Source organism: Guillardia theta (genome assembly GCF_000315625.1).
Source record: "Guillardia theta CCMP2712 unplaced genomic scaffold GUITHscaffold_86, whole genome shotgun sequence".
NCBI classification, from domain to species: Eukaryota; class Cryptophyceae; order Pyrenomonadales; family Geminigeraceae; genus Guillardia; species Guillardia theta.
The window spans coordinates 32,379-54,921 of record NW_005434588.1 but is presented as its reverse complement, the minus strand read 5'-3'; the positions used below and the strand labels follow the sequence as shown (position 1 = coordinate 54,921).

The 22,543-nt window shown below is 51.4% G+C and overlaps 7 protein-coding genes across 7 annotated transcripts; 4 read left to right on the top strand and 3 right to left on the bottom strand.

The window, feature by feature from the left end:
• Nucleotides 1-579: 579 nt before the first annotated feature.
• GUITHDRAFT_144344 (hypothetical protein) lies at nucleotides 580-1,581 on the top strand (the record flags this gene model as incomplete). Its single annotated transcript, XM_005825149.1, has 1 exon — nucleotides 580-1,581. The coding sequence occupies one exon, from the start codon at nucleotides 580-582 to the stop codon at nucleotides 1,579-1,581; it is 1,002 nt and encodes a 333-aa protein (XP_005825206.1).
• A 364-nt stretch (nucleotides 1,582-1,945) lies between these two features.
• Nucleotides 1,946-2,788, bottom strand: GUITHDRAFT_144343 (hypothetical protein; the record flags this gene model as incomplete). The annotated part of the gene is made up of 1 exon (XM_005825148.1): nucleotides 1,946-2,788. The coding sequence occupies one exon, from the start codon at nucleotides 2,786-2,788 to the stop codon at nucleotides 1,946-1,948; it is 843 nt and encodes a 280-aa protein (XP_005825205.1).
• A 2,629-nt stretch (nucleotides 2,789-5,417) lies between these two features.
• On the top strand, nucleotides 5,418-6,845 carry GUITHDRAFT_115567 (hypothetical protein; the record flags this gene model as incomplete). Its single annotated transcript, XM_005825147.1, has 11 exons — nucleotides 5,418-5,597; nucleotides 5,645-5,806; nucleotides 5,869-5,958; nucleotides 6,004-6,071; nucleotides 6,115-6,184; nucleotides 6,230-6,279; nucleotides 6,329-6,418; nucleotides 6,464-6,508; nucleotides 6,551-6,628; nucleotides 6,672-6,738; nucleotides 6,783-6,845. 11 exons carry the CDS (start codon nucleotides 5,418-5,420, stop codon nucleotides 6,843-6,845), a joined length of 963 nt encoding a protein of 320 aa, XP_005825204.1.
• A 2,360-nt stretch (nucleotides 6,846-9,205) lies between these two features.
• On the top strand, nucleotides 9,206-10,176 carry GUITHDRAFT_144341 (hypothetical protein; the record flags this gene model as incomplete). The annotated part of the gene is made up of 4 exons (XM_005825146.1): nucleotides 9,206-9,860; nucleotides 9,904-9,979; nucleotides 10,021-10,086; nucleotides 10,131-10,176. The coding sequence occupies 4 exons, from the start codon at nucleotides 9,206-9,208 to the stop codon at nucleotides 10,174-10,176; spliced, it is 843 nt and encodes a 280-aa protein (XP_005825203.1).
• Nucleotides 10,177-11,822: 1,646 nt separating this feature from the next.
• GUITHDRAFT_144340 (hypothetical protein) lies at nucleotides 11,823-16,611 on the bottom strand (the record flags this gene model as incomplete). The annotated part of the gene is made up of 17 exons (XM_005825145.1): nucleotides 11,823-11,951; nucleotides 12,022-12,066; nucleotides 12,112-12,174; nucleotides 12,230-12,277; nucleotides 12,405-12,505; nucleotides 12,762-12,857; nucleotides 13,098-13,230; nucleotides 13,278-13,337; nucleotides 13,408-13,506; nucleotides 13,736-13,804; nucleotides 13,920-14,192; nucleotides 14,317-14,404; nucleotides 14,535-14,601; nucleotides 14,802-14,989; nucleotides 15,033-15,076; nucleotides 15,122-15,426; nucleotides 15,534-16,611. The coding sequence occupies 17 exons, from the start codon at nucleotides 16,609-16,611 to the stop codon at nucleotides 11,823-11,825; spliced, it is 2,886 nt and encodes a 961-aa protein (XP_005825202.1).
• A 657-nt stretch (nucleotides 16,612-17,268) lies between these two features.
• GUITHDRAFT_115564 (hypothetical protein) lies at nucleotides 17,269-18,242 on the top strand (the record flags this gene model as incomplete). Its single annotated transcript, XM_005825144.1, has 5 exons — nucleotides 17,269-17,579; nucleotides 17,623-17,664; nucleotides 17,710-17,807; nucleotides 17,857-18,041; nucleotides 18,084-18,242. 5 exons carry the CDS (start codon nucleotides 17,269-17,271, stop codon nucleotides 18,240-18,242), a joined length of 795 nt encoding a protein of 264 aa, XP_005825201.1.
• A 2,293-nt stretch (nucleotides 18,243-20,535) lies between these two features.
• Nucleotides 20,536-20,934, bottom strand: GUITHDRAFT_54524 (hypothetical protein; the record flags this gene model as incomplete). Its single annotated transcript, XM_005825143.1, has 1 exon — nucleotides 20,536-20,934. A coding segment is annotated over one exon (399 nt), but the record flags the coding sequence as incomplete, so codon positions are not given.
• Nucleotides 20,935-22,543: the final 1,609 nt, after the last annotated feature.

The following is a 22,543-nucleotide window of genomic DNA, read 5'->3' as shown; positions in this document are numbered from 1 at the left end:
GGGATTATTAACTGAAATTATTCGTACGAGATCCAAATCGACCTGTAGTACTCGTACTGATCTTTAACTTAACTTTGAGTAAAGAAAGTGTAGTACTAGATTGTTATCTTTGCCACGGGCACTGGCGGAGTGGTCGGATCTCAAGGCTTTGACTCCGAAATTGAAGGCCCGGCGCCGCGGCCTCAGTCTGGAGCGGCGCCGACTCGGCACAGGCTGCGGCCCCGCGGGGGCCGCCATGCCGGGCCGGGCACCGCACCGGGCCGCATGATGTCACATTGCCCCGGCGGCGCGCCGCCGGGCCGCGCTCCCTGGCAGAGCCTCGGAGGCCGCCACCGGGCCTTCAACTTCCGGCGGGGCGGCCCGCAGTCAGCGGGCCAGTCTCAGATCCGGGGTCCGTGCAGACCGGGACTCGACGTGACCGTACGGTACCGCTGAAACAGCGGGCCGCATCTCCGAGGAACGCCGCCGAAATCCGACCCCGGCCCGCTCAGTGCTGCGTCGCACCGTGCGAAGTGACTATTTTTTTATTTCCGGCCCTCAGTTTCCTGGCTCAGGGTTCCTGGAGTCCGACAAGATAGAATGGCGGCGATGATAGCGTTGGTGTTTTTCTTGATGGTTGCCAGCCAAAGCAGAGCCAATTACACCCACTGTGAACTTCCCTTCTCTTGGCAGGAGCTCGTTGTCAAATACAAAAACAATCAAATTTTCTTTAAGACTGGAAAGAAGTTGCAAAACTCTATATGGGTATGTGTTAAAGACCACTATTGTGCTACTGGTGCAGACCCATATTTCTGCTTCAAGTATCATGAGCAAGAAGAAGTCTTCGTGCCGTGGGGAGAAAATCAGATGCTTGGGCTCGTTGTCTCCTCGCAATCAGCATTGGAGAAGAAAGTAGATGAGCTTACCAACAGCATCACGAACCTGCAGATGGAGATGGCAGCTATCAAGGGAAACCTTGATGACCTCCAAAGAAACCATTCACTATGTCAGAAGAAAGTTGAGGTGCTGCAGTCTCAGCAGTCGGAATGGCAAAGCGAGATCGAGGTCGTCAGAGCTGGGAGCGTGTCTGCACTGAGGCGGCTAGAGAGCCTTGGAGAAAACACGAGCCAAGCGATCAAAAGCCTCTCATCATCTTTCAGCAGCGAGCTGAGGTCGCTTAACTCGTCACTGCATCACTTGGCGTTCACGGGGCAGTGGTCAGCGCTCGAGGAAAAGCCCAACTTCAGTCTAGTTGCGACATCTGGAAACTTTTCGGACATTGTAGGAGTCCCAGCATTTGTCAAGGATGTGCAATTGAGTATGCAGTACATCAACAGGGACATTGCTTATGTAGAGACTGGATGCGAGGGAGACGTTGGTGCTGATAAGACATTTTCCAATCTTGGATCAGCAACCGATAGACTTTGTGTCCTGAGTTACGTGCAATTCACAGAAACGGACACATGGGACGAGACTTTAAGATGTTGGGTGTATGAGTATGGGGGGCAATGGTACCTTGAAGCCTGGTGCGATACTCGCAATTCGGATCAAGATGCTTACTGCAGAGCAGTATGCTTTAGTTGGACAGTAACGAAAGATTAGCTTTTCTGGACAAGCCCTCGATAGACTTTTGATTTTTTTGATTGAATGAAGTAAGGTTGAATGAAATCAACGACTCATGCAAGCAGTCAGGGAACACCTGTTCATCCAAATGAGAAGCCGAAGTCTGCTGCTTGTCACAAGATTTGTATTCTAGTAAGTGCAACCGTGCTTGTCCCGAGTGCTCAGGTCATGATCATCGAGATGCAAATTACAAAGATGAAAACATTCAACTTGCAATCGCATGCTGTTTCGAACGGATGAACAGGTGTTCCCTGACTGCTTGCATGAGTCGTTGATTTCATTCAACCTTACTTCATTCAATCAAAAAAATCAAAAGTCTGAATACATCGAAAACTTGAGAGAACTAATTACTGACTGTCCAACTAAAGCATACTGCTCTGCAGTAAGCATCTTGATCCGAATTGCGAGTATCGCACCAGGCTTCAAGGTACCATTGCCCCCCATACTCATACACCCAACATCTTAAAGTCTCGTCCCATGAGTCCGTTTCTGTGAATTGCACGTAACTCAGGACACAAAGTCTATCGGTTGCTGATCCAAGATTGGAAAATGTCTTATCAGCACCAACGTCTCCCTCGCATCCAGTCTCTACATAAGCAATGTCCCTGTTGATGTACTGCATACTCAATTGCACATCCTTGACAAATGCTGGGACTCCTACAATGTCCGAAAAGTTTCCAGATGTCGCAACTAGACTGAAGTTGGGCTTTTCCTCGAGCGCTGACCACTGCCCCGTGAACGCCAAGTGATGCAGTGACGAGTTAAGCGACCTCAGCTCGCTGCTGAAAGATGATGAGAGGCTTTTGATCGCTTGGCTCGTGTTTTCTCCAAGGCTCTCTAGCCGCCTCAGTGCAGACACGCTCCCAGCTCTGACGACCTCGATCTCGCTTTGCCATTCCGACTGCTGAGACTGCAGCACCTCAACTTTCTTCTGACATAGTGAATGGTTTCTTTGGAGGTCATCAAGGTTTCCCTTGATAGCTGCCATCTCCATCTGCAGGTTCGTGATGCTGTTGGTAAGCTCATCTACTTTCTTCTCCAATGCTGATTGCGAGGAGACAACGAGCCCAAGCATCTGATTTTCTCCCCACGGCACGAAGACTTCTTCTTGCTCATGATACTTGAAGCAGAAATATGGGTCTGCACCAGTAGCACAATAGTGGTCTTTAACACATACCCACGCCATGTACACTTCTCGTGGGGTACGGAGACACCAACGCTATCATCGCCGCCATTCATATCCCCTGAAATACTTTGATTGACTACTCTTTCTTTTTAAAAAAATAAAATTATTTTTAATAATGGAACAGGCAAACCGAGCGAACGAAGGAGGCAATGGTAAATCAACGAATCCGCCTCAACGACAACTAGGAAATGGTAGAGGCAGCGAAAACCTCGACTGATGAGCTTCGTGACGATGCCAGCTTCCACACTGATGTTTGATGTCGCAAAGAACTGAGATAGCACCTTGATTTCGCCCTGGTATCAACGTAGTACACGTAGTAGCTGAAGACGCAGTGATTCATATCGTCTCTTACGATCACGTCTAGAACCTAAGTTCCCAGAGTCATTGCAACGCCTGCACACCCCAAAACTGAAACTTGATCGATCGTCAGTGTCTTCTTGTGCCTGTAAACCAGCTGCTTGACCAATACTGATACATTCTTGAACCGCTCCTTGCCGTAGACAAAGCACAACACACAGCAGCCTTCTACACTGGTCCCCAGGGTAGGAGCGTTGCAGGCTCAGTCTCCATGTCGTGAAGCGGCGATCATTGCGCAGCCTCGTCCTTGGCACTTGTCCATCTCAGTGATCGTCCTCATCCTCTTGTAGGCCTTCGACGTGCTTGAGCGCTTAGACTCACTGCCCGAGAACTGGGGGGGGCAAGAAAGGAGCCTTTGTCGGCGCCTTTCAGATGTCCAAGGACTCCCTCTCGGAGATGTTCGAAATGCTCAGAAGCACCTCCAACCCAACAGGCACTCTTTCCTCCTCCTCCTTCTCCTCCTCCTACCTACGGTGAGACATCACGGTACTTTCAGGAGCAGCTTTCAGAAAAACACGTCGACCCTAGACGAGGGTCAAGATAGTTGAGGAGACAAGAAGGTTTTCAGCACTAGCAGTGCATGTAACTTCAGCCACAGCCAAGTATGAAGAAGCGCATGCCTCCAGTGCTTCCGCTCCTTAGGGCTGAGCAAAGGCTCACAGCTCTGTCCTTGATTTGAGCCTCTTCCAACGCCTCACTCATATATACTAAGCTGCCGCCACAGAAGTAATCATAAATATCTTCAGAGCCGTACGGTCAAGATGAAGGGGCCAGCCACGTCCTTCAACCGGCACCGTACTTGCCACCAGTGGCAAACACTGAAACTTTAGCCGGGATCACCGCTTTATTCTTCTGAGTTTCCTGTAATTTCCTTAATGGATCCGTTCCTCTTGGCTTCCTCAAAGGCCCTCGCAAGCTCATCCTTCTGGATATCTGTGTTTGATCGTCGAGGTTTTGCTTCTGCCGCTTGTGCATTTATCTTAGTCTTAGTTGCTCCACCTTCCTTTGGTTTGCTTCTACTCCTGTTCAGAATGAGTCTGACATCGAATGTAACGAAACAAGAGAATAAATTCTCTCACTTGATGAATCCAAAGCAACATCTCGTCGTCTCTTCATCAATGTCACGGTGCGACATAGTAACACTTTTGTAGAATATCTGTGCCGCAGTGTAAACCTGGATACATGCCAGCGCATCTGTATTACCTGACCGTCTCAGTTGAAGGCCCGACGATGTATGATGAGTCACCAAAACTTCATGTATTCCTGTCCAAAGCCGACATCATGAACAGTATTCATTTGATCGTGCCACGATTAGTCAAATATTTCGTACGGTCATCAATTTGAGACAACCGTAGTTTCCAACAAGTTTTCTCTCATGTTAGGCTACAACTTGAATTCGATATTTCTATTATTAGCTTTTAACCTTCCCATCAAGCATCTCACTTTCTTGTCCGAGTCGCTTCTCACTTCTGCATGGCAGTCACGACAGTCACAGCGGATGACCCGTGACTCTCACGATCGTAAGTACTAGCCGCTGTTCATTCTTCATCTCAAGTTCACCAAGTCCTTCACTGCATCACAGTCGCAGTCATCTTTGAGCCCTTCAAGTTCAAATTCCTCACAAGCCATATCTTTCGCCCCTTGCGCTTCCACACCCACCCACCGATGACTTCATTGCACCTCATCGGGTCCATAGGACACCACCCCAGTCAATCACACTGACTTGGTACTGTTTGGACCCCTCAAGTTCACTACTGAGAATCACCCCACCCCTCTCGTCTGATCACAAAGTTGGTCCCGTTACGTTTTTTTCAACTAAATAAAACTAGTCAAATGGTCCTCTCGGTGCAGTGCGGCCTCTACTTGAATTACGCCGCCCGGTGCGTACTTGAGACGGGCCCGGCCGGCCCGGCAGTGAGCAGAGCGCTGTTTGGGGGCCATGTCGGGGAGCTGCACGGATAGTGACGAGGAGGATAGGGAGGTAGGAGAGGAGGAGGGGGAGATGACGTTTGTGGGTTCAGAAGAAGAGAAGGATAAGTTACGCTTGTCTCTCTGTACTCACTCAAGACGACATGGCAGTGGTCACCTTGAAGAGGCCTACTCGTCCCGACCCTCAGCCGACGACGAAGATGCGCTTCTTAAGAATGTTCCTCCTCCTTCCGGCGACAAATCCTGTAGGAACGTGCAAGTTAGCTTTGCAACAGACTCTTCCGTCACTGTCACCTGGCGACCGCCTCGAGGAGCATACGGAAAAGATCTTTTCAGATATCGTATGGAGTTCGCTGAAGTGCCCGAGCCACTGAAGTCCCCGTTTCCTGTTGACGAGCAAACTAAAGGAAAGTGGAGGGACATACCCAACCAGATCAAACACGCAGGATACGAACTTGGAGTACTGCATTCTTGCTCATGGGTTGTAACGGATCTGAAACATGGCGCATGGGTTACGTTCAGGGTTCGAGTTGAGAATTGCTCTCACTACAAGTTCTGGTCTCTGCCCAGGTTGAAAGATTCTCTTCCATCCGTCATCTCGATCTTTTGAATTCATTCTTGTCGTTCTTCAGTCAGGCATTTTGTGTCGGTGGAAGAAACTTCTCTGCACATGGGAGAGGTGTGGGAGGGGACGCGTGGACGTTGGAGGAGGAGGCCTTCTTTCAGTCACTTGTGAGTAGCCAATCCATGATCAATCCATGACGGGCGTCAAATGATTCATGCATGGTCCTCAGAACACACCTGAGAAGGTACAAGACTACCTCGACTCTATCCCGATGAATCACGAAGTAGACAAGGACGTTAGTCTCTCGGCCCTAGAATGTGTAAGAGTTTACGTCATCGTTGCAAAATTTGACATGGGAGGGCAGGTGAGGCAAAATCATGCGCACTGTCTTGAGGGGGCACTTCTAGGGGCATACATTTTGAGCTTGCATGGGTTGGTCTGCATTCCGAGATGTTGGTGGTGATCTGTTCTTCAGCTTCCCTGCTCAACTTCTAGATTTGCGAGCTTCAAAATGGGACGACGATCATGTTGTCACTCCCTTCCAGGTGTGAAGAAACAAGGTTGTGGTTTCGTGTTCATGCTCATGGTAGAGAAACGGGCTTTGGGGATGCTTGTCAGTTTCCAACCATTCGTCGCTCAGGTGGCTTGCTAACTGATATCTCCTGCACCAACTCAGACGGCGTGTGAAGGTTCAGAAACTCCGTCTACAACAGCATCCGTGAGCTCGTCATGTCCTACTTCGACGACTACATGAATGGAGAGGGGAAGAGGACCCTGCGGTAGCCCGGCAAGCCTCTGGTGTACGAACAGCTGATTGGATCCAGGTGCTACTCGAAACCTATGGACCTGAAGCAGTTCGGCGATGATTGGTCAGTCCTGCACGTGCTGCGCATTCCTGCTGACTAGTCCAGGCTGTATCAACGAGGAGACGAAGGGTCTCGAGGGATTGCCTACGCCATAGATCAGGTCCCACACTATCGCATCTTCCGGTGTAGTACTCCACTGTGCGGCTATCACTGAAGGGTTGTGTAGGGACAGCAAGAACAAGTCTACGCTGAGGCCTGCAGACGAGTTCATGCTGAAGACGACGGTGGATCAGGTGAGAGTGCTGCTCTCCTTCTCAAGATGTTTATTCATAAACAGAGGGAGTGGCACCATCCTTCGAACGCGGACGAGGAGGCTCATGAGAGGAACAAGAACCGATGAACGATCTGTGCACGAGGGAAATGCGTTGGATGTGTCTTTTTGAACGAGCAGAACTGCTCGAGGCTCCCAGCGGAATTCATTGAAGTTACTAGATTCATGATAGTGAGTCTGAAGGATATTTTCAATTTTCAATGCGTCGCTCTTGCTAGGATTAAAACATTTGAACATCTTGTTCTTTCATTCTTGTTGCGACCTCCTTCCAACTTCTATCTGCCATCGATCGTTCTGCCTCGTCTCTGTCATCCTCTCTTCTCTGTTTCTTCTCTCTTCCCTCTATTTCTCCTCCACCATCTTTCTCTTGTCCCGATTCCCTTCACTTTCTAGGACCCTTGTGTCCTAGGAGGCCCTAGGGGCTACGGCCAGAGACGAGCGAAGCATGCGCAGAGGCCAAGAGGCAAGCACAGGAGGGGAAGGGGAGGGAGCGGGAGAGGCTGGAGAGATCAGGAATGGAATCACGAGCATTCACAGGAGTTGACGGAGTGAGTGAGTGAGAGGAAGAGAGAAGAGAGAGAGATGAGAGGAGGTTAGAAGAGCTGCGAATCAAGCATATGGAAAGAGAGGGCAATGATGAATGCAGAAGAAGAGTAGGAGGTTCACCTCGACTTTACCCTGACGGAGTTTGACAGAGATGGGAAGGAGAAGTCCTTCTCGCTCGCCGCCTCGTCCATCACGACGGAGAAGCCCCACCCCCCCGGAGAGCTACCGGCGACATTCTAGCCGCCGCCGGTCAAGGAGCAGGAGCAGAGGCAGGAGATCCCGGTCGCGCTCTCCACGAGGCTACGAAGACAGCTACAAGTATGTGAACCCCGAGGGAGAGAGAGGAGGTGGTGGAAAGCATGAGACGAGCGTGAGGCGATAGACAAGCATGCTGATCACTACAATCCTATCTCGTCTTGGCAGCATCGTTATGTGTTGCAGTTATTGATTAGCTGACGAGGACGAGAGCATACGGCTCATTGTGTTGGGAACCAGTGGTACAGGCATACATCATGGATCTCTCTTCTTCCTCCTCAGCCTCTCCGCTCCTTATGCTCATTCACATGGCAGCTGGAAGCCGTTGAACCCTCGCTAACTCGCATTACGATAGGAGCAGGAAAGACACAGAGGAAAGGATTGTTGCAGATGAGGTGATACGGAGAACTGAAGCGGAGATTTCGAAGCGGGTGCATGCGGCGCTGGAGAGTGAGGAGTTTCTGCAAGAGCTTCAAGTTCGAATCGACACAGCAAAGAAGGAGCTCACCGAGAAGATGCTCGGTATGAACCTCTCTTCTCTTGCTTGCCTTGACTTTGAAATGATCACTCGTCCTCTTGTTGTTCTTTGACTTCATTCTTTCTCCTTTGTTCTTTCTCCTTGAACATTTCCACTCCATTCTCTTTTGTTCGTTCTCTTCGATCGAAACATATCCATTGCATTCTCTTTTGTTCTTTCTCCTTGATGAAAACATATCCATCGCACCCCCGATGAAATCTTGCTTGACTGGAATGATTTTCAGCCGAGATAAAGAAGGAACTTCAAGAGCAGAAGGCAAAAGTTTTGGAGGAGGCGAGAAGAGAGACCCAGGCATCTTCTTCTTTTTTTCTTCACGCCCTTCTTCCTCTCACCCCATCCACCAGGACTCAAGGACAAGCACTAACTCGAATGGCATGCATTCGAAAAGTTTGCCTCCTCCTCCTCCTCCTCCTCCTTCGCAGACATCTTCACATTTGTCATCTTCTAGTTCACAAACGCCCAATGCTCCTCCTCCCCCACCCGCCCCTCCCTCAGCACCTTCGCGTTCCTCTGCATTGGTTCCTGATCATAATCCGGGGGATGTGGAGATGGAAATCGACCACGAGGAGGAGGAAAGGCTGAAACGCCTGCGAGGTTCCTTTTCCCCTCCCTCTTCCCTCTTCCCTCTCCCCTCTTCCCCTCCCTCTTCCCTCTCCCCTCTCCCCTCTTCCCCTCCCTCTCCCTCTCCCTCTTCCCTTCCTCACTTCTTGCGGCTGAACCATGCGCCAGAGTTGGAAGAGAAAGCTCGCTTGCAGCAGGAGCAGAGGAAAAGAGAGCAGGAGGTGGCTGCACGCTGAGGATCGTTTGAGTTGACGGTCAGTGACGGTTCTGATCAGGAGGAAGAGAAGAGGAAGAAGGAGCAGCAGCTCATTCTTGGGAAGGGCTCCAACTCCAAGGACAAGACTCGAGCGAAACTTTCTTTCGGCCTGATGAAGAAATAGAATAAAACTTTCACTCGGGCATGGCATATATTACCAGATGATGATATTACCCCTTACCTACTGTTCACTGGCATGCGCCCTGCCGTTATTCAGAATAACCAGAAAATAACCGAAATTGAGGATGAGGGTTTGCTCTATTACCGGCAATCATGGCGGCGATGGCCTGGCGAGGAGGAGCAGGAGGAGGAGCAGGAGGAGGGTTAGGAAGGGGAGTAGGAGGAGAGGCTCTGAGCGTTGCTCGACGAGGTTTGCTGTCCGTGTTGTCTTCTGCTGAAGGAACCAACTCCACTTGCGGAAATTTTAACTTCGAGGCAGCGACAGTGCGAGAAGCGATGTGGACATGGAGGCAGACTGTCCGGATATTTGAGAAGGCGGGGACTGGCAACAGCGGCGGGCAAGAGAAGGTGGGAGGGAGGATGGAGTATGACATCATGTCCTGGTCGAGCCTGGTGCGGTTGAAGGACGACAAGGGGGAAACGATAGCGACAAGCAGACATGAGATGAGAACTGGAGCCGGGGAACTCTTCCCTCATGATGTGATAGTGGTGGAGGATTGTGCTGGAAACCAGCTCGGGGAGGTGACGGAGGAGCTTCAGTCTGCTGGAATGGGAAGCGTAGTCCTCTTCACCTTTGCAGATGCTCAAGGGAAGGTTTTCGCCTCCTCCTCCCCGAAGGGCGATGGGATGGTCGTGCACGACGTGGCGAGCGGCAAGAGCATGGTCACTTTGATGAGGACAACCACGTTCGGAGACTTGCGGGACTCCTGGACGATGAGCAGGAGCAACTCGAACGGTCGAGCCCTGGGTAGGTTCCTCCCCCTCTTCCGCCATTCTCTGACATGTCGTAGACGCTCGGCTCCTTCTCCTCGCCATCGCAGCGCAGAGCCCTCCCGTTGCATGGGGGCTCTCTGCATTCCCCTTCATGTACGATCCTACCTGCCTCTGCCTCGCTGACACTCCTGCAGCCTCTTCCTCGTCCTCTCCCTCCTCGTCGCCTGCCTGCTGTGCGTCCGTTTCTGCATGAACAACAGGTGAGGAGTAGAGATGAGACGATTTGCGGCTGACATGGAACTAGGGGATACACCAGCATCGAGAATTTGGATAGGACGGAATACGTCTGACGGCAGCGACACAATGAAGCTTGAGGAAGGGAAGGACGTACACGGCTGAAGGTCGACAAGGGATGGAGCAGGAGCAGGAGCATGCGATGGGAAGGTGAAGGTGGAGGCTGATAGATTGAAGTGCGGAGACAAGGAAGGGAAGGGAGGAGTTGGGATTACCACATGCTGTGTTCGGGCATGTGACCATGCAGCATGTTTGTAAAAAGTCTATTCTAGTGATCTAGTTAGGTAGCTCGATTCTGATTCGATGCTCTGATTCCCCCTACTCGTGCTCTTCCCTCCTCTCATCCTCCTGCTCCTCCTCGTCCTCCTGCACCATTCACCTCCGATCAACCCGACAGTCTTCCTTGCTCTTTCCTTCTGTTCCTCGTGCTCCTGCCCATCTACCCCCGGGTATTTCCTGTATGCTTGAACGATACGAAATCCTATTGTTCTTCTCTTACCTCTCCTTCTTCCCCTTCAGAATCCTCGCCCTCGCCCTTGCCCTCGCCCTCGTCCTTGTTCTCTTCCTTGCCTCGTCCTCGTCCAATGGTCGTCGTGCTGGCTCTTTCCTTTGCTTTCCCATCCCTGGGGATCATGGTCGACCTAATACACGGAGAAGAGAATGTGGTCGGATGACAACGGCCGACGTTTCTTGTTCAGGATGGAGATATGGATCTGAAGAAGAAAGTGAGGAGCGAGGAGAAGGATGGAGGAGAGAGGAGGACGAAGGGAGAAGAGAAGAGCAGGGGAGGAGCAGGGGAGGAGGGAGGACTCAGGGTAAGTGGAGGAGGAGCAGGTAAATCGCAAGACCTCCCAGTAGCCTGGAGGGATGTAGGGGATGATCAGCCTCCTCTCCTCTATCCTCGGACTGGTTGAGACAATCTGTACATACAGCTCAGAGGAGGAGGAGGAGGAGGAGGAGGAGGAGGAGGAGGAGGAGGAGGAGGAGGAGGAGGAGGAGGAGGAGGAGAGAGGAGGAGGAGGAGGAGGAGAGAGGAGGAGCGAGGAGGAGGAGGAGGAGGAGAGAGGAGAGAGGAGGAGGAGGAGGAGGAGGAGGAGGAGGAGGAGGAGGATGAGAGAGGAGGAGCGAGGAGGAGGAGGAGGAGAGAGTAGGAGGCTAATGAGGAGAGGAGGAGGAGGAGGTGGAGGAGGAGGAGGAGGAAATTATTCAAAGGATAAGGAGGAACAGATTTCTCAGGACGAGGAGATTGCGGTGGCAGAGGCGGAGGCGGAGGCGGAGGGGGAGGACTGAAGAGGAATAAGAATCAGAACAAGACCTTGAGATCTTCACGGTGACTTTCAGGGATCGAAAAGATCTGAAGACAAAAAAACGTCACAACCCTGAATCTCGTACGTATGATCTTTATTTCACATCCTCCTCCTTTTTATCGTCATCGTCACCAACATTTTCATCCATCTCCATCTCCTCTTCGTGCTCCTGGACTTCCACTCCCAATAGTTCTCCTCCCATTCATCATCATCATGATCATCATCATCACCACCAGAATCGCTAATGTCATCATCAACAAGTCCTCTCCATCTCAACCATCAATGTCAATACCTCCTCATGCTTTCCGACCAGCTTGATCACGGCAGATGTCTCCGAGGACTCCACGTTGATCGTCCTGCTTCCTCTAAGATGCTGCAGGGAATTGCAGGAGATGTCACCGGTAGATGAGGGGGAGCTGGAGTTGGCTGTAGGCATGGCCGTTCTGGGGGATCATGATGAGGAGGTGGGGGGAGGAGGAGGAGAGGAGCGGATGATGCGGTCCCCGACTGCAGTGATCTTGAAGCTGAGGCCAGGAGGTCAGCGGAGAGCCTTCAAAGAGGAGCATGGACCATTGCTCTGGCGACTTGACACACGTTGCAGTAGTCAAAAGGACTGATAAACATCTCAGGGAACGTCTCCTGCGGCAGCTCGGTCATCACTCGGCCCCTTTCAGGCTCATCCACCTTTGACAAGATCAGGTCAAACGCGTCGACGTCGACGGACTTGTTTGCCTCCGGCACGTTCGCCTGCGCCTGTCTCGTCATCCTCCTCTCGCCATGTCGCCCCTCCGCCTGCACTCACTTGCATCTCTTCTGGTAGTGCCGAGAACAAGTCGTAGAACCCCCAGACCTTCCTCATGCACGTCAAGGCTGCTCTCTCCATCTTGCTCCAGCTATCTCCTTCCTCTCCCCTCCCTCCCTCCTCTCTCTTCCCTCCTACTTCCTCCCTCCCCCCTTCCTCCGCCTTCTTATTTGACCTGTCGCTGCGGCTTCATCTCCGTCCTCTCAGGCATTCGCCCCGCCCAGAAAAGTTTCACGTCCACCAGCCCGTTGGCCTCGCAGGCTCTTCCAGTAGCCTCTTAGAGCCACCAAGGCGAAGAATCAGACATGGCAAAGAGATAGAAACAAGAAGAAGCAAAGAGATAGAAACAAGAAGAAGCAAAGAGATAGAAACAAGAAGAAGCAAAGAGATAGAAACAAGAAGAAGCAAAGAGATAGAAACAAGAAGAAGCAAAGAGATAGTGTTTAGATATGTTGAGACATCGAAGAGAAAATGTCCAGATGTCAAATGTACTTCCTCGAGAGGTCGAGCAAGACAGCTCCAAGTCACTCACCCGTCAACCACACGCATTGATCGTCACATCTGCCCGATGCCACCGCGACGTCTTGTGGGATCGTCGAGAGGAGCACGACTGGCCGCTGCCTCGCCTCTGCCCTGCAAGTCTCATCCTCGTCCGCAGGAGGAGGAGGAGGAAGGGAAATGCCGCAGTTGTCCTGAGACGGCCAAGGACGAGGAGGAGCGTCGCAGGCTCCTTTGACTTGAACGTTGAGGAATGAGAGGTGAGAGCTGCGATGAGAACGAGATCACAAGTGAAGGAAGAAGAAGAGAAGGTGGCTGACTCGTTTGCCGATGAACAAGTTTCTAGCTCGACGCCCTGAGAACAACTCACTCGAGGGAACAAGAACATGAGACGATGCCGTGAAGTCGCTCTGAAGTGTCTTGTCATTGAAAGGAATGCAGTGAAACGGTTGAGAAATCTCTTCATTGTTGCTCCAATCCTCATCAAACATGTCGAGATGATCCTGTAAGAAGTGAGAAGCAACTCAGTTATCATCGATTGCTCCTGCACCTGAAGATACTTGGGTAATCGAGAAATGTCTGTCCATTTGTCCAGTTTGCGCAATGAGTCCTGAAGAAGGATGAATAGCAGCAGCAAAAGTGTTGACGACAAAGAGAGCATCTCATCTCAAAACTCTCACCGAGTTTTTCTTGTTGAGAGTCTCCAAGACAGAGTGAAAGTCCAACCCCGATCGAACTACTTCTTCCAGGAGAGTCAGGTTCCCACTCAAGCCAAAGTCCTGCGAGCTAGGTGAGCAAATGGTCTGATGTAGATGTAGATGTAGATGTAGATGTAGAGGATGGGCAGAAGGGGAAAAGTGAGGTGGAGAGTGAGGAGGACAGAAAGGAGGGCGGGCAGAGGAAGGTTCGAGCAGCAGGAGAGGTGTTCTGGTTGGAGGACAAGAGGAGCAGCTGGATAGAGCAGAAGGGAATGAGCCGGAGGATGAAGCAGGGAGGAGAGAGCTCAACCTCATCGGAGAAGGAGGAAATCTTCCGCAAGAGAGAGGTGGTGCTGCCGAAGTAGCTGAAGTGCCAACCCTTGAAGCTGGTGGTCACGATTGGAATAGGAGGAGAGGAGGAGGAGAGGAGGAGAGGAGGAGAGGAGGAAGTAAAAGAGGGGGAGGAGAGGAGGAGGAGGAGGAGGAGGAGAAACCTTGTTCTCCATCCAAGGTATGAGCCGCCAAAATCCGAAGCATCTCAACGACTTGAGGGAGATGCTTCTTCCTCGCTCCACGTCGCCGGGGCGAGTACGAGGGTGTGAGAAAGCGATGTCAGGGACAGCGAGGGAGCGGAATAAGAGGAGGGCAGGAGTCCAGAAGTAGCGATCCTTCTTCACCATCCACCACTTGTACTGAAACCACTGCGACGACATGCCCACCGCATCTCCGACCCCTTCACACTCCTTCATTGCTCGTACCAACGAGGCCTGGCATGATTAGTCAAAACACAAGCTCGTCTTCGTCTTAGTCAAAACACAAGCTCGTCCTCGTCGTAGTCAAAACACAAGCTCGTCCTCGTCCTCGTCCCCCTCCCCTCCCTCCCCTGCTCACCCGCGGAATCTCATCGACATCGCCTAAGATCAGCAAGTCGTCGGGTTGCGCATCCCATAAACCCCAGGCGAGAGCATGTCGACTGTACCTGCCGCTCCATGATAAGCCTTTCACTTTGCTCTCGTTCTCTCCCGCCCTCTTGCTCTTCCGCCCTGCTTTACTGTTCCCCCGCTCTCGTCCCCTCCTCCTTTCCTCAAGTTGTTTTGTCTGCTGCTCACCATTCTCGCTTGAACCAATTTCTATATCCTGAGGTCCAAGAGTTTGCGAGTGCTTGATCGAACACATCTGGCACAGCATGGAAGGTGGCTCAGCATATGGATCATAGATCAAAAGAAGACATCAAGAAGACGAGGGAGAGGGGAGAGGGGAGAAGAAAGCAGGAGGGAAGGAAAGAAAGACGGAGAGAGGGGAGGAGGGGAGGAGGGGAGGAGGGGAGGGCAGACAGTGGAAGAGGAGGAGGGACGAGCAAAAGGAAGTTTGAGGACCTTGAGCGCATTTTCCTTCCGAGGTGCACGGGTCGAGAGAGATGTCGAGGTGAGCAGGAAGAGGAGCGAAGACGAGGCGGAGCTTGTGCTTGAAGGACTGGAAGCGACGCAGCCAGCGGGGGAGGAGACGCTGCTTCGCGTCACCTCTGAACGTCCGATCTCCCTCCACCACGACGTGAACGTCAACCCTGCTCGGCCATCAGCTGGGGAGGGTGGAGAGGGAGAGATCACGTGGAGTTGAGCTCGTGGAGGCGGAGCAGAAGCATTTGAGTCTCCTGCCACAAGTCGCTCAGTCACCGACCTCCCCAGCTCGTTCCCACCTGGAAGAAAGTGACCATGTCGTAGACTCTCCTAGGCTTCAGGCGAGGAGCCCAGCCATGGACGGAGCAGTGGGAGAAGTGGAGGGGTCCTTGGGGCTCTAAAGGGCCTAGGGGTCCTTCTTCCTTCTCCTCATCAAAGATCAGCCGTCGGAACTTGAGGGGGTCTGAGCCTCGCGCCGCTTGCTCAGTCCCATCGCCTTGCCCCACCCTCGGGTCCTCCACAACTTGACCGGCCGAGGGGTACAAGAAATATCTCGTGATGCTGCTGCTGATGTTGTTCAGCGAACGAAGACTCTCCTTGAGTCCTGTCACAATCATCAGACAAAACTGAAGCGGGAGGACCATGCAGAGAAGGGAGGAGAGAGGAGGAGAGGACCAGGTAGGGATCAGGTAGGAAGGAAGAGGAGCCGACCTAACTGATCTTGTGCGTGCAAATTCTCGTACAACTCTAGGAGGGCGCGTCGATTCAACCCGAGCGATGCTCTCAGCTGCAGCTGCTCCGACAAGCTGAAAGCTTCTTCCTCACAAGGATGCTCGAACGTCTGCTCGACATCATCGGGAGGCGAGGAGACGACGGCAAGGACAGCTGTCCTGTGAGCGAACATGACGGAGGAGCGATGAAAGAGATAGAAGGAGTTTCTTAGAACACACCCTGGCTCTAGAAGGATCGCGTGGTAGAAATCCTCCACGTCCAGAACATGTCGGAGGGCATGTAGAGCTCTAACTTTGTAGAAAGACGCGCTGCGATCCTGCTGCTGCTGCCATGTCGTGAAGGACCACCTCGTCTTCTTGAGAGGAGGAGGAACCAGCATCACGCCTTGAGCATCGAAGCCTATCACCCGCACCTCCATGAAGTTGATGGCTACCAGCCCCCGGATCTGAGCTTCGCTTAGTCCCTCGCTGCATCTCTCCTCCTCTCCTCGTGTCCACCCTTCCTGACGCGGGCCGCAGGCGTCGAGCATGATGAATAGGACTGTTTCGTCTACCTCCTCTACCCCAGCGAGCGACTGCAGGGTCACCAAAGCATCGTCGATAGTCAGAGGGTCGATGATCATGAGAAGAGGCGGTCGGAGACGAAGTCCCACCTGCGACATCTCTCCCGCCCGTCTCCTTGAGCTGCCATAGCTGAACTTGCACCCGGCCAATCCTCCTTGCAATCCCCTAGCAACGTTTTGCATCCACCATAGCAGGTTGACCTGAGCGCAGACGCTGCTGTCAGTATCTTCTGCTCTCCTCCACCATGGAGTTGGCGATCGGAAGGCAGCATCCATTGTTCCTGCGATCCCCTGCCATGAATGGCCGACGTCTTCATCCAACTCTCGCAAGCATTGCTCGAGCGCTCGCTCCCTCTCCCGCTTGTTTACGATCCCTCCTGCCCCTGTCCCTGTTTCAACGACATGATCTCGACTCTCCTCGACTCCTCTTCCTCCTCCTCTCGCTGCTGCAAGCGCCAGCAGCAGGATGCAGACTCTGGATGGCAAGCAGCGCATTGCATTTGAGAAGTCGAGCACTACCCTCCATTTCCATCTGTCGTTCTATACTACCCCTCATCTGAGCTAATAATTGATTACGATTAAGGGGTGATCGAGACACCCCACCCGTCCATTTGAAGCTACAGGATCGTTGTCGGGGAGACGCAAGTGGGGAATCCATGGCAGATGAAAAGCAGAAATGGCGGCGGCGGCGGCTGCAGGAGGAGCAGTAGGAGGAACGAGACGAAAAGAGAAAGAAAGACACAAGTTTGAAGGAGGGAGGAGAGAGAGAGTGAGGTGAATGGGAAGGAGGTGGAAGGTGAATGAGAGGAGAGGGACGGGATGAAATAGTAGAGGAGAAGCAGGAGACAAAGCAGCGAGAAATGCTCAGATTCTTGTCCGTATGGATACAACTCTACCTGCTCGTAGTTGCCTTCCCTCCTTCAGGAAGCTGGAAGGTAGTGCGAGCATACGCACTGCATGGGTCAAGTGGGACACACGGGTGCATCGAGTATAGTCGTGGGAATGCGGAAGAAGAGGAGAAAGGAGAGGTTTTCTTCAAACACTCGTCTGGCCTCTTTCTTCCATCTAACTGGAACAGAGCATCAGAAGGAAACTTGAGGTCTTCTTTCGTCTTGTCGGGTGTTTTGTGAGTCGGTTGGCAGGAAATTTGTGATGGGGAAGCTGGAGTTGGAGGTGCGGGAGGCAAGCTACACAGAGGCTGGGTTGGGAGGATCGCATGTGTTCGCCTCTTCCGTTGCCATGAGCTTGTGGCTGCTCAGTCACCGTCATCTGCTGCAGGGCAAGCGCATCCTTGAGCTCGGCGCCGGCTGCGGGCTGGTCGGCATCGCATGCTCACAAGTTGGGTGCAAGGAAGTTGTCCTGACCGACACTGCAAATGCCAACGTGCTGGGCTCCTCAGCTGGAGGGGAGCTGATCAAGAACCTCGAGGAGAACGTGAAACAAGCTGTACAGCATGGGAGCCGGTATGTGCGATGCTGTATTTTGACAACGCTCATCTCCACTAAGATGTCAAGTGCTGGAGTTTGACTGGAATGACGAAAAGAAGCTGTGAGAAGGTGGACTGACGTCTCGTGTGCTGATAGACGTCTGCAGTGCCGAGCTCGGATACTTCGATGTTGTGATAGGAAGTGACCTCTTCTACCACCTCAGCTCCATCAAACCTCTTTGCGGACTTGTGGCTAAGTGTGTAGGTGAGAAAAAAAGCCAGAGCAAGGGCGAGAGTGAGATCCTCTCTTGCAGAGCAAGGGAGCGTCTTCTACCATCTGGCACCTCCTGATCGCTCCTGCTATCCTACCTTTATCGAGAGCTTGCAGGCTGTCGGGGATTTGAAGACTGAAGGTCCGATCGTTGCTGTTGCTACTCGAGTCACTCCGTTGGTAGAGTTCGAGATCGAGGAAGCGATCTACGTGGGAGGAGAGGGCCAGGTGAGACAAGTGTTTGCTTTCCCTGCTGCTCACTTGTAATAGGAGGGAGCTCGTGACGCCTTCTTCCTCCCATGCTCGCAGCAGTTTGTGCGAAGCTTGGAGGGATTGAATTTCTCCCACTGGCGTTTAGAGAGGAAGCAAAAATTGAGCCTGACAACTCTGAGAGGAAGAGCCGGTGAGATGACGCGAAGGGACGTTTAGGAATGAAGCACTTGATAGAATGAGAGACATAACGGACAAGACATCGATAGTGAAAGTACAACCTCACTTGGCTACAGCTTGTCGCTTGCTGCAGCTCATCTGGAGCCAAGCGACCTCCTTCCTCAGCTTCTTCATCTCCTCCTGAGCCTCAGCCTTCATGGCGCGCGTCCTCTTAGAGGAGAAGAGCGACTGGATCGCCTCCCAGATCAGGAGGCTCTTCCCGAAGGGGATGCGCAAGCGCAAGATATCGTCGCGAGTGAGGAGCTCGAGGGAACTGTCGTCGATGTTCTCGTTGGTGAAGTTGTCGAGGTACTCAAGGAGGTTGAGATGCGACAAGATGCTCTGCAGCAGCGACGACTCTCTCACTCTTGCTTGCGCTCTCTTTGTCCCTCCTTGCCGCGTCGCGATGATCCCATGCTCGTTGATCCAATCAACAAACTCCGACGCCTCCACGTCTGAAGCGAATCCCAGAGGAAGGAAGAAACCTTCCTGCGAGCCTGAGGCCTCCCCCACCAGCTTCATCGTCACCACACAACCCCCGGAGTCAAAATTAGTGAGGGAGGGGATCTGACGCTGACACTGCCCGGGATCCTGCTGGGGGAGGGACGTCAAGAAACCGAGTGAAGTCAAACGTCCTTGAGATCGATCAGAGATGTCCAGCAGAAAGTAGAGCAGATCGCCAGCATGGCTGAAGCCAACGCTCGCCCTGTTCCACGTGACGTTCCTGGAGTATATGAAGTTTCGACTGACCGCTCCTGCCTCGTTCAAGGGGATCCAGGCGGTGAAGGTCTTGGGCGTCTCCTTGGTCATGTTGGACTTTCTGGCGCTGAGGAGTTGGACGAGCAGCTCGCCGAAAGCTTGCTTGTCCTCAACCGATTCAAACTCGTAACAATATTTGATGCTCTCCCGACTGAATCGAAGCTTAGCGTCCGATGACTTGGGGTCACTCTCAAAGATGATATCTTCTACCAAAAACTCGTCAAGCACTTCCGTGCTATGAGATTGTTTTTTCCCTCCCTTTGACGTCTCATCGTGGAGAACTTTGACGCATCTCTTCCGTGTATCAACGATAATTGCTCTGTCAAATTTCGATAACAACGTCAAACTATTCTTGACTCTCCAGGAGAAATATGCTTTAGCAAATTGAGGAATGTTCGCCTCCACCTGTTTAGGATTCTGAGCCGCCGAGAACAGCGCTTGATGTCGTGAAATCAGTTCCTGCATCTGCTCGCCGATTAGCTGGTCCATTTTGCTGAAGTTACGCGCCGGAGGAGGCAAGTCTGAGTCTGGCTGATCGTAGGGAGCAAGGTGCATCGCGTAATAGGCGCTGCAGTAAGAATGCAGCTTGTCATAAAGCTGAGGAAACAAAGGCCTGAGCTCCTTTAAGGTGGAGTATTTCACCACGTAGCAAGTGGTGGGGGCTGTGGCTCGTGCCTGGTGAAAGTAAGTTCGACGTACTGAAGGAAAGAGATTCTCTTGTCCAAACCATTCGCCCGGCGAAATGTACGTTACCTTTCGTAAAGTTGAGGTTTGCGATTCAGAATGCAAGTCAATATCTATGGTGAGGCGCAACTCTACAGTCCCTCCATAGACAAAGTACAACTGGTTTAGAGCTTCTCCGGCATGATAGATAACTTCATCTTGCATGAAATCTTGCAGCTGCACTCTTGTCCACAACTCGCCTAACGTGTTATGATCGAAGCCTTTGAAGAGAGGAGTCCTCTGTTCCGCCAGATTTGCTAATTGCATAAAGATTCTGGATCGCATTTGCTTTGGAAGACTTCGAATCATGGGGATTTCAGAGTAGAGGTCACCACTCCATCGCCAACAAGTTGCGAAGTATCGATTTATCCTTCTCTTCAAGGATACATGAGCAGATCGGAAGTCAAGATACTCCAGCAGGGTGCTGACCATCTCTTGAAATCGAGATTCGCTACTATTCACCCGCAAAATTACCAAGATTGTACTTCCACTTGCGTATTGAAAGCCCACGGCACCTATGATGATCACAAAGACAGTGTATACTCTCTCAATGTGATTTGAAGGAGTAACATCACCGTAACCCAGCGTGTTGACCTGTCAAAAAGAAAATCAATTCAGGAAAGAGAATTTCTTGCAGGATCACCGTAGAGACAGCCCAGTAGGTCGCTGCAATATACTGTTTGAAGTTGTCAGCATAAATTAAGGCATGGTCATACACCCAGAGCCAGTTGTTCTCTGCCCTTCGATCTATCAACAAAACAAACATGCAACCGAAGAAATGAGTTGCAAATGTGCCAACAAAGACTGCCCGGAAGATGTTTATAACGTTTCGAAAGTATCCGGAAGTATCGTTTTCTTCGACTTGAGAAAGTTTCTTGACAAATCGTATTGCTCGCACAATTTTCAGGAGACGTATAAATCGGAGTGCACGTAAAGAACTTCCCGATGTACTCTGGCTGGAAGAAACCGCTACTATAATCTTGTCAAACGGCACGCTTCCTACCAAGTCTAGGAAAAACCATGTTCTCAAATAGTTGGTGAATATCTTTCCCAGATTGCTGACATACAATCCATTTTCGAAGTAACAAGTACAGAACGATATGGCTATGTCCAGACAGAATATGACGTCAAGAGTGAGGTCCCAAATCTCGAGTGGTCCATAGTGATCCTTCTGCATTGGCCCGTCATCGAACGCAAGGGTGTAGGGTACTGAGAAGGACGTGTACATGAGGAGAATCATAACTAGAAAATCCCATCCTATTTTCATGCTTGACTCTGGGTCGATTGGAAAACTTGACCGAATAATTCGTTCGAAATGTTCACCCTGAGCCCTGAAAAATATTCTGTTACTGGGAGAGCAAGGTAGGGATACAAGCAAGAGATACCTGAGATGAAACACGATTCGTATGAGATCTTCAAAGCATAAGAGAACCTCGTTGCCTCTTTCCTTGATAGGTTGAAACGCGTGGATCGAGGTCAGAACACAAGGCTGTTCATCGCTGGCGCACTCTTCACCATTGTACATGGCTCTCCATGCAAAACGTGAGTGTCGCTCGTTGGCGCAGTCAAGCTTGAAAGAACCCAATCGTACATTAGAGACGCCAACCATGCGCTGCTTCAATGAAGAGAGGTTGAGCGTCATGACGTCATGGTTCTCTTCGACAAAGAAAGAAACGCATTCATTCCATATAGGCGATCCGTCATGGTTTACAGCTGGTTGTGTTTGATAAGAGAAGTTTCCAATAAGTATCTCGGCCATCACGCCTGTAGACCAATGCTGGATTTCAATTTGAGAGCCCTGAAGGATTTGAAAGATGATTTGTTTCTTTGTTAGGCAACTTTGAATGATTCCATCCACAAACTCCTCTGATTGATTGTTGAAAAAATTCATCTCTGCCAATAAGCTCTTGGCTTGTTGAATGGAGATGAGATTGCTGTGATCCGCGATGTTCATGTACAGTCCGAAAATTTCTGCTATTTCGCCATGCAAAAAGTTCATCCCGAATTGTTTCTCCAATTCAAAGATGTTCTTTCGAACCGATTGGATGTCCAATTTTCCTATTGCTCTCCATAAGCTGCTGTGCCTGGAGTTGCGTTTGCGAACCTTTGAGCTTTGTGGTTCATGAGAAGCATCTTCAGCCCACAGCTCTGCAGCATTAGCTGCCAGACGTCCGAGTACAGCAGTTTCACTCCTGTGGTGAGAGTGCTCCTGGTCTTCCCGCTCCATCAAGACAGTTAAGAGATTATGAGTAGGCCTCGAGCACGTGTACCATCATCCCTTGTCTCCTCCTCCTTCTCTTCTCTCCCTCATCACCGACAGACCCCTTGTAGCATCTGCGCCTAGGTCGCATGACGAGCACCTCCCCTCCAAACATCCCTACCCCCATGTGTTCCCATCAAGTACCCTACCCTCCTTCTGACATTGCACCCACCTTCAACTCCGCAGACATTTCCGAAACACAACAGAGACAAAATTCCCGAACGGGGTCCTGACTTGATTGCGAGCCTATATTCAAAAAATTGATCTATTTGCTTCAATGAAATTCAAAATTGATAGGAGGAGGAGGAACCTTTCCGGTTCAAGTGGTTGAAAAGTGTCATCTAAAAAAAAAAAATGAAGCTGCAAATGAAGGCTAGAATGATTCTTTGGCACAGACAAAATTTGAAATCAATTTAGAAAATATCAGAATAAATTCAAGTCTGGTAGTCAGTGATCCCATGCCAAGTTTGTACCTATACCCCTACCCACACAGAGGTCATGAAGTTGACGATAGGGCAGCTAAGGGGGTGGGGGGTTGGTGAGGGGGGGGGGGGGGGGG